This window comes from Urocampus carinirostris, chromosome 5, assembly GCF_059441175.1.
Source record: "Urocampus carinirostris isolate Australia breed hairy pipefish chromosome 5, RoL_Ucar_1.0, whole genome shotgun sequence".
Taxonomy (NCBI): Eukaryota; Metazoa; Chordata; class Actinopteri; order Syngnathiformes; family Syngnathidae; genus Urocampus; species Urocampus carinirostris.
The window spans coordinates 42,582,039-42,595,236 of NC_142353.1; the positions used below are offsets into that span (position 1 = coordinate 42,582,039).

Genomic DNA, 13,198 nt, shown 5'->3' on the forward strand with positions numbered 1-13,198 from the left:
TTCCCCATTTGTGAGAAAAAATTTGACATGTAATCTAGTTTGGTCCCTTTGAGTGCCCATAGTTTGCATTGTTCCTTGTGCTTTGTAGCACTCGTTTTGGGTTGCACTACACAATAGAGTGACACCTTATGGTTAAATATTACACAGTGTCCATTCTTTGTGAATGGGTTTTCCTTGTTAAGATTTTACACAAACACAATAATAATAATCACAAAATAAAAATTGAATATGCCTTAATGCTAACATAATAATAATATGCCTTGAGGAGATAATTTTCTTCATCATGCCATGAGGCTCTTTAACCCCACCCGGGGGAGTAAAAGCCCACATTAAACCCCACCCCCCCATTTGCATATTACCCTATTTTTATTATAGTGTGTTTTTTCCGTAGCATTATTTAAATACTCTATATCAACACGTTACATTGGGTACTTTTGTATTCTCTATCTTTTATTTTATTATTTATTTTCAACACAAGGATACCGCCGGAAGAGTGAATTTCCCTATGTAGATGAATCATACCTGTCAACCTGTATGTTTTTGCCGTACAAAGTACATTTATTATGCATTTTAAGACGTGTACAACGTACAAGAAAATCTGTAGGGAAAAACGCAAATTTGTCAATTATGGGTACCATCCGCTATACACCGACTATCACAAAACGGCAAATCAATCAAGTCAAATGAGTTCTCCGCGGTAGCCTCTATCTCGGTATGGTTTTTTTCATTGCAAATGAAGCAGGCGGTTTGATGCTACTGTGCGCATGCGTCTGCCGCCTGGGGATTTCCCATCATGCATCATTCCGTGGTAGTTGTGTAGTGAAAGGAAGTCCGTCTCTTTTTAGCGAACCGGCTCTTTCGGCTCAACTCATTCAAGAGAGCCGGCTCTCAAACGGCTCACTTGCTTTGATGCATTATATTACGAATGATTATGTTGTATAAAGAAGTTAAGAAAAAAAGGAAGTATAAAAGGAGAAAATGAAAAAAAGACAGGTTTGTGATTATCCCTTTAATCAGTATATTACCAACAATAATTTAATGCAGAAAATGAATTCATCATTTGAATAAGAAAATTATACTTAATTATATTTGCCTGTATTTTTTCCTTCTACAGTGAACGTCCAAGCTACTTAATTTTAGAACTATTTTTCATAATCTCATTCATGTCGAGGAACTCAGTATCTCACAACAAAATGTTAATTAACCATATATATGATATAACGAAACACATGTACAATATAACATGTTAAACTACATAAAAAAACACGTTTGAAAAAAAAATATGGTGTAAGATTATTTTGTATTTTGTAAGGGAAAATAAGTCAGTTTGTAAGGGCATGGAGTCCTGGAGCGCGACAGGTATGATGAATAAAGTACAGTAAATTCCGGACTATAAGCCGCTACTTTTTTCCCTAACTTTCAACCCTGCGGCTTATTCAGCCAAATTGGAGTTTTGTGATGCACCCTATAGTCCAATTTATCGAGTGTTGCTACCATTAACTGCCCTGTCAAAGCTATATTATTATTATTAAAGCTTTGAAAACTCTCGGTGTACCGTCTTTCTTTGTAAATATGTGTAACCCATGTATAATATGTATTTGCAACTGTATATTTTTGTAATGTATTTATTTAAGACACTTATTCTGATTTGCACGGGTGACCGAAAAATGAGGGGCGGAACAAACGCGGGGTGCCGAGTTTAATTGGGGACCGCTAAAGGTGAGGGACAGACAAGGGAAGAAGAGGGGGTAAAAAGTTGGTTAAAGAAAAAGGAGTTGCGTGAGTAAATATGTTCATCTGATATATTTTTCCCACCCTTACCTTTGGAAATATACACTTTTTTCCTTGGATTACTTTCAACGGGACCCGGACTCTGCAGGTCTGCATCAAACCTTAAGTACCGGTATCATTTTCCATTCATTTCGACGGCTGTGATTTTTGGACTGTGGACCTTAATGAAGGACATTTAGTTTCAATCGCGGGACTTGAAGTCGGGTTTGGGTTAATTTTGTGTTTGTGTTACATGTTTAAATGTGGGCGCATGCGGCTTATATACAGGTGCGGCTTGTGTATGTACAAAATCGGTTTTCTTCTTAAAATGTGGTGGGTGCGGCTTATAATCAGGTGAGCTCTGTAGTCTGGAATTTACGGTATCTATCTATCAATCATTTATGTGCTAAGTGGATTTATTCCTACTGGTGTGTCCTATTATTTGCATAGCTGTAACATATTTGTTATCTAGAATCCCTAGATCAGGAAACGCAAACCTGACTATATTGCAGTCACCAGCAAAACAAAGCAGCTACTTTCGAAACGTAAACCTGATTACGCAATCCTGGAGTTAACGGAGATCCCATTTTAATTAGACATATTGTTTCGGGGCTTTCCCTCAATCAGAAACGGTTGGCGCGTAATGTCCCCCTATTTCCTTCTCAGGTTCCTGTTCCCCCCTGACCAGCACGCGGCTGGCCATGTTGGGAAGATCACTGGGGAGATTCTTTCCACAATTAACTCGCTCACTCTCTACTGGCTCACACTTCAGCATTCCAGTCCCCTGGCAGGACACTCTGAGAATGCCCTTGCAGACAGACAGGGATGTGGGCTGCCCGTGGTCGAAGTACCGTACTTTCCGGACTATAGGGTGCATCACAAAACTCCAATTTGGCTAGAAATTTGAAACTGAGGCTTATACTGCTGAATATGGGGGACAAGATTGATAATGCATATACTGTATTTTCCGCACTATAAGGCGCACCTAAAAGTCTTATTTTTTTTCAAAAGCTGACCATGCGCCTTATAATACAGTGCGCCTTATATATGGATCAATATTAAATCGCAAGGTCTCGCAACTTACGCAACAGCCGCCGACTCGATTTTCCCCCGAACGTGGAGTAGTCCGCGGTGTATGCTGGGATTTATATACCGCCGTTTCATTGGCTAACCAATGTGTCAACAATCATTTGAATCGATCGCTATTGGCTAAAGTTATTCGGAGCCTCGGATAGGCTAGAGGGCCGAAACAAACCCTGCAATTGGCCGAAAAAAATGTGTCAATCATCATTTCAATTGATCGCTATTGGCTGAAGTTATTCGGAGCCTCGGATTGGCTAGAGGGCCAAAACAAACCCTGCAATTGGCCAAAAAAGATGTGTCAATCATCCGTTAAATCGATCGCTATTGGCTGAAGTTATTCGGAGCCTCGGATTGGCTAGAGGGCCAAAACAAACCCTGCAAATGGCCGAAAAAGATGACTGAATAGCAAGCTTGCTAAACTACGCCATAAAGAACCATGTTTCATTAGTCTGTATTTGTAAACATTTTACTCTCCTGGATTTACTACACTCACAGTTGTAAGAAGACCATGATTGCGTATCATTATTGAACGTGAGACCTTAGGTGAGCTATGCAGCTTTATATTTTCCCGGTATCTTGTTTTAGAACGATCTTGATGTAGCTGTGATGTGTTGAGTGAATTCAACTCAATTCTAAGTGTTTATTGTCATATGCACAGTAAAGTTGCGAGCGAAAAAGAAAATAGAAACTAAGGAATGGTTGGCATTTCTTGAATCCCGAGACTTTAACCTTCCGAATGATATTTGAAACGATGCATTTGAGTGACATCGTACGGACACCGCATCCGCACGTGTCTACGACACGTATTCGCTTCTTTGCAAGCTTTGGGAATGTTAAGGGGGTAATCAGTTGGACTGAATCATCTGACTGTTTTGTCCACGTTCCCATTGTAGCGCCTTATAATCCGGTGCGCCTTATCTATGGAAGATATAGGACCAAAAACTATTTTTTGGGGGTGCGCCCTATAACCCGGTGCGCCCTATAGTGCGGAAAATACGGTAGTTATAGCAGTGTCTGAAACTCAAGTTAGCGGACACCAGACAGTGTTCATTTGACCTGTGAAAAGTGATGGGTCCCGGGGACTTGCATGCTCAAAAATCTATGGGTCCCAAAAATTTAGTGTTATCGAGGTTGAAATTGTAAATCGGTGACAAATATATAATATAAATCTATAAATCTATATATTCATTCAGTTTTAATCATCACACTTAATTGGTAATACAAAGCAGTTATCACTTCAGGTTCTTCAGTTCACAAAAATATTGTACATTATACAAAATAATATTGTTGAAGTATTAGTCTATATATTCATGCAGTTTTAATCACTTCAAAGTTTTCAGTTCGTATATTCTTCGTGGTTTGCGGTCCCGCCAAAGTTGTAATGCCTTCTCAAGGTCCAATTGCAGCAACGGAATTTCCATAGCTGATTTGTGGTTTTCATTGTCGTTGTGCCGATCCAATGTGCTTTTCTGAAAGTTCGTAAAATCCAGTTTTTTTGTCACGCTGGGTGCGCGCATCACAGAACATGTAGCCTCCATTATCATCCTTCTCATAGCGTAACCAGGAATATAATTGAGTCCATTTTGGCAGAAAAGTCCTTTTCTTGCTAGGAGTATTCTTTTGTTGATCTTTTGTGGAATTGTTCGCTTCAAAACACGTGTTTTCCTTGCCTTCGCGGTATTCTGAAGAATGTCTCTGCCGTTATTTTCGTGCCGGAATTATTGCCGTTGTTACCACTTTCTGTATTATGTTTCGACTTATTACCGACACTGAAGAAATTACCATTTTTTTTGATTTGCATTGAATACCAACTGTTTTTACGGAGGCATTCTTCTCTTTCACTCGACAACCACGCGAGACCAAAACAACAATGGCGCGAGACCAAAACAACAATGGCAGAACTGCCTGACGAAAAGTTTGGAGTGCGGTAAATCTTTGTTAAAAAAAAAAAAGTAATCGGGTAATAATGACAATTTGGTGTCAAAAAAGTTGCGTCCCGGGGACGCACGTTGATTTGACACGATGCGTCCCCAGCAAAAATGATGCGTCTAGGACGCAGAGATGCGGGCAAACGAGAACACTGAAAGGTTTATTAATGCTTGAAATCTTTCCAATACTGATCGATGGAAGAAATTATAAAATAAATGCTCAAATATTTCTACAAATCAGTAAATAATGGAATATATTTGATTTTGGTGGTCGTTGTTGACAGTTCGCCCTACAAAGATGGATTGGACACGCAACAGTCCTGTCAAGGGACGCGGGCAAACCAGAACACCGACCAGAGCAGACAACTCTGAAAGGTTGCCTGCCCAGCCATAAAGTTGCCTTCCCTATTTTTCACAACTTGAAACACAATAAGACGACTCCTCGCAAAAGACCATTGTTGCAAAGTTTTAAGGATTGATAATCAGAACATATGACAGAACAACATTTTAAAATTAAGTTTATCATAAATCTACTTATAACATGTATTGCATGTATATGACATCGCTGTTTTCCATCTGTATGTACCTTTATTTACTCATCTTCATTCATGCAATGTTTGCGTTGCGTCGTCTGCTACAAGCCACGTGAACTCTTCTTTCCACGATGCTTTTAATGTACGTTTACGTTTTGTAGCGTCATCAATTTTATTAGCTTCTTTTGAATCTTTCTTCTGGGGCTGAGGTTTTGGCTTAATTCCCAATCACTTCTCCATTTTTCTTGTGTTCTCCGTGCGTCTACTTTGGAAAACGATATGCTAATGCAAGACCTTATAACGCTCGGGAAAATCCGGAAGCAGGAAGTTATTCGATGCCGGCTTCTGATTGGCTGCCGAGTATGCAAATTGCCAAACGAACCAAAATTTAAAAACCGAACGAAGATTTTGAAATCGGAATAAAGCAAACGTTTGATTTGAAAGAAAAATCTTTCGGGGGGTTTTTTTCCTTTTTTTTTTTCCCTTGAAAAGGATGTCGGCCACCCGGGCGGAGACGTTTTGTAAGTTGTACGCCCGACGTAAAAGAAAGTTTGATTGATGGATTCATGTCCATCGCTGACAGAAATCGCAAAACATTGCATACAATGGGAATCAAACCCGAGACTTTACCACCAGATCACCAATGGTACAAGTAACGTATAATACCAGCTCAGTAGCCTAGATGGTAAGGCGCCCGCTTTGAGACTAGGAGGTCGGTGGTTCGCGCCCCGGCCGAGTCATTCCTAAGACTTAAAAAGTGGTCGGCGGCGCCCTCTGTTGGCTGCGGCTGCATCGGCTCGCTACAACGGGTCAGGTGCAATCGACATTTCGTTCTGTGTACATTGTTACACAGAATGATAATACAAGGAAATTATTATTATTATTATTATAAGGCATTAGAGTCTCATTATCACACTATTTTTTACTCAGAGTGCCAGAAACACTGATTTGCATAGTGCATTCTGATAGGTTTAACAGTCTCTCCATTGCTACACCAAAAAATGTTAAGGAATGGAGAAAACAAAGTATTTTAATAAAATAATATACAAGCTCTTTTACGTATATATATATATATATATATATATATATATATATATATATATATATATATATTCTACCGCAACGTTATTGACAAACAGGTAAAGAAGTGAAGAGACTTTCACCAATCAGAATGCAGAACAAAATGCACTATGCAAATCAGTGTTTCTGGCAAAGAGACTTCACTCTAACTTCCGAATACACATAGTAGCACGACTCCGACTTTCACCTGTCCTGTTTTTTGCCCCCGGCTTCGACCCGTCTTGATCCTGACCACGCCTGCTCTCTGGTTGTCAGTCCGTCAGCAAACCTCTGTTGTTACAAGGCAAGCATTTTGACCCTGACTCCCGCCTGTCCCGTTTTTGCACCCGTTTTTCCACCTGTCCGTTCCTCATCTCCCAGTCTGTCTCCGGCTACGACCTGTTTTTTGTCCCCGACTACGTCTTCTCTCCTATTCTGGCTTCCGACTCGCTTCCGACCCCGACCACGCCTAGCTCTCCCAGTCCCGGCTACCGACCTGTTTTTTCAGTCCCTGACACCGCCATCGCTCGCCACGGAAGATCCACCTCCGGGTTCGGAGCACCAACCGAATACAAGAGCGACTTGCTTCTCGCGTACAGCGAATACCGGATCGTGGGCGCAGCCCTTTCTCTTTCCTTCGATAAAACTTGTGAGAAACGTAACGCAAGTGGGTCCCGTTTCCGTTCTGGTCCTGACATCGACTGGCACTACAAAAATAAACTATGTAGTCTCAATTTCCTGTGCTTTATAGTCCGGTGCGCCTTCGGTGTGAAAAATATATCACCAAAAACGATTCAAATTACGTGCGCCTTATATTGCGGGAAATACGGTAGTAGTACGGCTGGCCCTAAGTTGGGTGGGGAACTCTCTCCTGGGGGTTACCTCAGCCTTCGGTAGACACAACAAATGGTGTACTGCGTGTTCATCGAAGCAGAGATGACTCTGGGTGAAAGGATCCATCTTGTCAAGTTCTTTTGGCAACCCGATCAGACCTCGGGTATTCCCGTAAGTGAGCATACCCTGAAGTATTACATATTCATCTCTCCTAAATGTCAAGGACAGTGAGCACCGATATAGGACTGGGACTCTCCTTTGATTGATGCTGAAATGTCAAATACATAAACAAAATAACTGCAGAAGAAGTTTCATACTATCATTTTACAGAATACACTTTGAAGGATATGCAGTGGCTTGCGGAAGTATTCGGCCCCCTTGAACTTTGTGACCTTTTGCCACATTTCAGATTTCAAACATTAAAGATATAAAATTGTAATTTCTTGTGAAGAATCAACAATACGTGGGACCCAATCATTGAGTGGAACACACTTTATTGGATATTTTAAACTTTTTTTACGGATTAAAAAAAAGAAAAAGTGGGTGAGCAAAATGATTCAGCCCCATTGAGTTAATACTTTGTAGCGCCACCTTTTGCTGCTCAGGGTATGCCTCTATCAGTTTTGCACATCGAGAAACTGATATTTTGGCCCATTCCTCCTTACAAAACAGCTTGAGCTCAGTGGGATTGGAGGGAAAGCGTTTGTGAACAGCAGTTTTCAGTTCTTTCCACAGATTCTCACTTGGATTTAGGTCTTTGACTTGGCCATTCTAACACCTTGATATGTTTTTTGGTGAACCATTCCACTGTAGCTTTTGCGTTATGTCTTGGATTATTGTCTTGTTGGAAGACAAATCTTCGTCCCAGTCTCAGTTCTTTTGCGGACTCCATTAGGATTTCTTCCAGAATGGTCCTGTATTTTGCCCCATCCAGCTTACAATCCATTTTAACCATCTTCCCTGTCTCTGTTGAAAAGAAGCAAGCCCAAACCATGATGCTGTCACCCCCATGTTTGACTTTGGGGATGGTGTGTTGAGGGTGATGAGCTGTGCCGCATTTACGCCAAACACGTCTTTCATTGTTGCCGAAAAGTTCGATTTCGGTCTCATCTGACCAGAGCACCTTCTTCCACATGTTTGGTGTGTCCCCCGGGTGGCTTGTGGCAAACTTTAAACAACACTTTTTATGGATATCTTTAAGAAATGGCTTTTCTACTCTTCCATAAATGCCAGATTTGTGCAGTATACGACAGATTGTTGTCCTATGGACAGATTCTCCCACCTGAGCTGTAGACCTCTGCAGTTCATCCAGAGTGATAATGGGCCTCTTGGCTGCATCTCAGATCAGTTTTCTCCTTGTATGAGCTGAAAGTTTAGGGGGACGGCCCCATCTTGGTAGATTTGCAGTGGTCTGATACTCCTTCCTTTTCAATATTATTGCTTGCACAGTGCTCCTTGGGGTGTTTAAAGCTTGGGAAATCGTTTTGTATCCAAATCCAGCTTTAAACTTCTCCACAACAGTATCTCAGACCTGCCTGGTGTGTTCCTCGTTCTCCATGATGCTCTCTGCGCTTTAAACAGACCTCTGAGACTATCCCAGTGCAGGTGCATTTATACAGAGAATTGATTAAACGCAGGTGGATTCCATTTATCATCGTTAGTCATTTAGATCAACAGTGAATCATTCAGAGATCCTCACTGAACGTCTGGACAGAGTTTGCTGCACTGAAAGTAAAGGGGCTGGATCATTTTGCACACCCACTTTTTCGTTTTTTATTTGTTAAAAAAAGTTTCAAATATCCAATAAAGTGTGTTCCACTTCATGATTGGTTCCCACTTATTGTTGATTCACAAGAAATTAAAGTTTTATATCTTTATGTTTGAAGTCTTAAATGTGGCAAATTCCAGGGGGGCAAATAGTTTCGCAAGCCACTGTATAATAAGACATGTGGTTTGTAAGGAATTTTCATATTAACGCTACCTTAATTTAATCCATGCCCCATAATAAATCATAATCCTTGCACTAATACACATTTCATAATGCCTCGTTTAGGTAAAGAATGCACCTGTCTTCCTTGGCGCGACCCATAGGGGGCGATGACGCTTCATAGGTCAATACCACACCAACTAATATTAGCTGCAGTTGATCACGAGGGAAGAAGAAATGCAACGGGAAAGCACAACCACCAGAGAGCAGTTTCGACAATACTTTAGGCAGACTTGTTGAGAAACACAGCAACAATTTCAAGCATTTACAAACACTTCACCCAAAAATCCTTTACTTTTGTAAAATTCAAGCTTTTTCAAGGATTTCAAGCACCCGTACAATTCCTGTGTTGTTTTATTTTACATAGTCTGTCTTGCTACGAGTAAATGGGTGCTGCCTTGTTATTATAGGATCGCTAGATAGGGCAGCACAGTGGTGCAGTGGTTAGCGCGTGTGCGGCACAGTTCTGAGGTCATGAGATCGAACCTCCTGTGTCGAGTTTGCATGTTCTCCCCGTGCGTGCGTGGGTTTCCTCCCCAAAAACATGCATGTCAGGTTAAGTGGCCACTCTGAATTGTCCCTAGGTGTGAATCAGCGAGTGAGTTGTCTGTCCCTGTGTGCCCTGCGATTGGCTGGACACCAGTTCTGAGGTCATGAGATCGAACCTCCTGTGTGGAGTTTGCATGTTCTCCCCGTGCTTGCGTGGGTTTCCTCCGGGCACCGGTTTCCTCCCCAAAAACATGCACGTCAGGTTAATTGGCCACTCTGAATTGTCCCTAGGTGTAGATCAGCGAGTGAGTTGTCTGTCCCTTTGTGTCCTGCGACCAGTTGAGGGTGTCCCCTGCCCACTGCCCGAAGATAGCTGGGATGGGCTCCAGCACCCCGCGACCCTACTGAGGATAAGCCGTGCAGATAATGGATGGATGGATAGTCTTTCTCTGACTGTCTCACTCTCTCAACATCTTCATCCCTCTCTTTGTGTCTCTCTGTTTGTTCTGTCCCACCCCGTCTTTGTCTATCTCTGTGTCTATTCCTCTGTCCATTCTTCTCCATCTTTTTCTCTTAAAATCTTTCTCTGTCCCTCTCTCGATTTCACTTGGAGCTCAAGTTTGATGTCACTGACTTGCCCTGCCTCGTGTGGTGGAACGCTGTAATTGCTCTCACTTGTGGGCTCCAGCACTCCCGCGACCCTACTGAGGATAAGCGGTAGAGATAACGGATGAATGGGTTGCTAGATAAAGGAGCAAGTGGTTGAGGTTGACAGGTATGCATTACTCTGCAGACAGGGCCTTTAAAAATGGTGGTTGTAAAGCAAAAACCAGTAGAAAATAAAAGAAAGGACAAGAGTAAGAATCGAAAAGGAAGACAGTCACTCACCTTTAACGAGACGCTCCGTCGTAGACTGTTTCTCCGCTTTATCTTTATCCTTCCCTGACATCTTGGCTTGCCTTGAATTTCGCAGTAAAATCTTCAGTTCTCCTCCGGGCTAGCTTGACACTAACATCAGTGTTGACTTTCGATTTAAAATGACGATTTTTTTTTTTCAAACAGTAAAAAGGGGGAAAAAACGAAAGGGACACCAGCTCTTTGTGCGGTGCTAGCCTACTTGCGGAAACATTAGTGATGGAGGGGAATTACGATGTCATAAATATTTGCAGGGACATCAACGAAAAAGGGGGAACACCTTTTCAAAGGCGCTCAAAAAAAAAAAGAAATGGAAGGGAAAATACCTGGATATCACCCAAGAGCGATAGGCGCCGCTAGAAAATAATCCGATTGGATTACTCTATTTCCCGCTAGTTAGCCAGCTAACATGGTCATATATTGGTAAGTAGGCGAAAAGGAAAAAAGCAAAACGCTGCATCTTCTGTAAGAAAACCGTCCCCTCGAGGAAAATGTCTACGTTTTAGGTAGAACACCCAAGAAGGTTCCGAAAATAGCGAGCTGCTTTTTGAGAGTGTATCCTCCTCCACAGATTAAAGTGTAATCTGACAGTGTGGAGCAGCGGTGGATTTCCTACAACATGGTGGAGCCAAAGTGACGTGACTATGGAAACGTGACACGTGGGTTTCAGGGTGCGTTCACGAACACTAAGGATTCCGGAGGAACACTAACTCGAATAACAATGAGACGTTTTGTGATTTTTTTTTTCCATCATCTGCACCGACTATCCTCAGCAGGGTCGCGGGGGTGCTGGAGCCCATGCCAGCTATCTTCGGACAATGGGCAGGGGACACTGCGAAAATAAAAATGGACATTTTGTGAAAAATAATTATTGATGCACACACAGATTGATAGAATGTGTTTCCCTTCGAAATAATAAGAAAACTGAGCTTTTAGATGAAATTTGGGGTGATTTCTTTCTTAAAATCAAGTCATGTATATTTGTGACGCCCTTAATCGGCAGCAGACCACAGATAATTGCAAACCACAGACTATTATGACACCATGCCCTGATCTAAAACCTACATGAGGGCAAGGAAAAACTCAAAAACTTCAACATGAGGAAAAAGAAGAATCCTTGAAAAGGGACTGCACATGAGGTAATCCCCCTTCCAGGATGAGCAGGCTTCAGTGGATGTTGCAATAACAAATAATCAGGGTTGGGTAGGGTTACTTTAACTTGATTACTTTCAATTACTTTTGGATTACTCCAATACCAAATATGCTAATAAAAGACAAAATAAACTAAATGACTAAATTTTGTGCTGGCTTGGGGAGTAACGGAATACATGGAACGGCAAAAATAATGTTGGCAAGCTGTTTGCATTTATTTTCATTTTGTTTCTGTCGCATTTTATGTTTGTTTTGCCGGAGATCAAAGCCAGGAGAGAAAGCTTACCACGTGTTGTGAGTCTTAATTTTATTCATATTTAGTTTATTTTGTCTTTTATTAGCATATTTGGTATTAGAGTAATCCTTTCAAAAAATCCTACTACGGAAATAGCAAAATAAATACGACAAAAATACTACCACAAAAATACAACTACAGTATTACTTCCCAAATACTACAGAAATCCTACTACAAAAAAACTGCAGAAATACCACAAAAATGCTGAAAAGGAAATTAATACTGGAAAAAAAACTTTAAAAACCCTACTATGAAAATAGTACAAGAAATACTGCAAAAATCCTGCGACAAAACTACTACAGCATGATATTCTCATATTTTGAAGATTACCGTTTTTACCGTAATCAGCCATATGAAACCAGACTTGCAGTACTGTATATCCGGTGATGTGTAACCGTGGTCTCCAACGTGGTCACTAGGTGGCACCCTATAAACACAAGACTAGCCTACAAACAAGTTCTGAAAATAGCTCACCAATGATGGGTCATTATGCTTTTCCAATCAATTTTAAATTTCCAACTAATGGTGTTTTAGTGGTTGACTGAGCCTATTTTAACTTCTAAAAAAATGTAAACATGGTAATAACATAGTAACAACATCATAAAACATGACAAGTCTTTTTAAAAAGGTTTATCAAAATGGTAGCCCCTTGCACCAATCAATAGCAAAAAGTAGTGACCTGATCTAGAATATATGACATTTGTTTTTATCTCAATTTTATTACAGAAAATAAATAAACTTGTCAATATATTCTAAATTTTACAAGACAATCCTACTTATGAGGAAAATAGGTTACTTCCAGGGTTAGGTAGGGTTACTTTAACTGGATTACTTTCAATTACTTTTGGATTACTCCAATACCAAATATGCTAAAAAAAGACAAAAGAAACGAAATATAAATAAAATGATGACTCACAACACGTGGTAAGCTTTCTCTCCTGGCTTTAATCTCTTTGATCTCCGGCAAAACGAACATAAAATACGACAGAAACAAAATGAAAATAAATCCAAACAGCTTGCCAAAATCATTTTTGCCGTTCCATGTGTTCCGTTACTCCCCAAGCCTGCACAAAATTTAGTCATTTTATTCATTTTTAGTTTCTTTTGTCTTTTATTAGCATATTTGGTATTGGAGTAATCCAAAATTAATTGA

At 40.7% G+C, this 13,198-nt stretch overlaps 1 protein-coding gene across 3 annotated transcripts in view; it reads right to left on the reverse strand.

The window, feature by feature from the left end:
- Positions 1-11,204, reverse strand: part of ppp3cca (protein phosphatase 3, catalytic subunit, gamma isozyme, a) — a 95,710-nt gene extending 84,506 nt beyond the window's left edge. For all 3 annotated transcript variants that reach the window (XM_088336899.1, XM_088336898.1, XM_088336897.1), the window contains exon 1: positions 10,572-11,204. In XM_088336899.1, coding sequence (XP_088193025.1) covers positions 10,572-10,632 — 61 coding nt within the window. In that variant the 5' untranslated portion in view covers positions 10,633-11,204. The remainder of the gene's footprint in view (positions 1-10,571) is intronic.
- Positions 11,205-13,198: the final 1,994 nt, after the last annotated feature.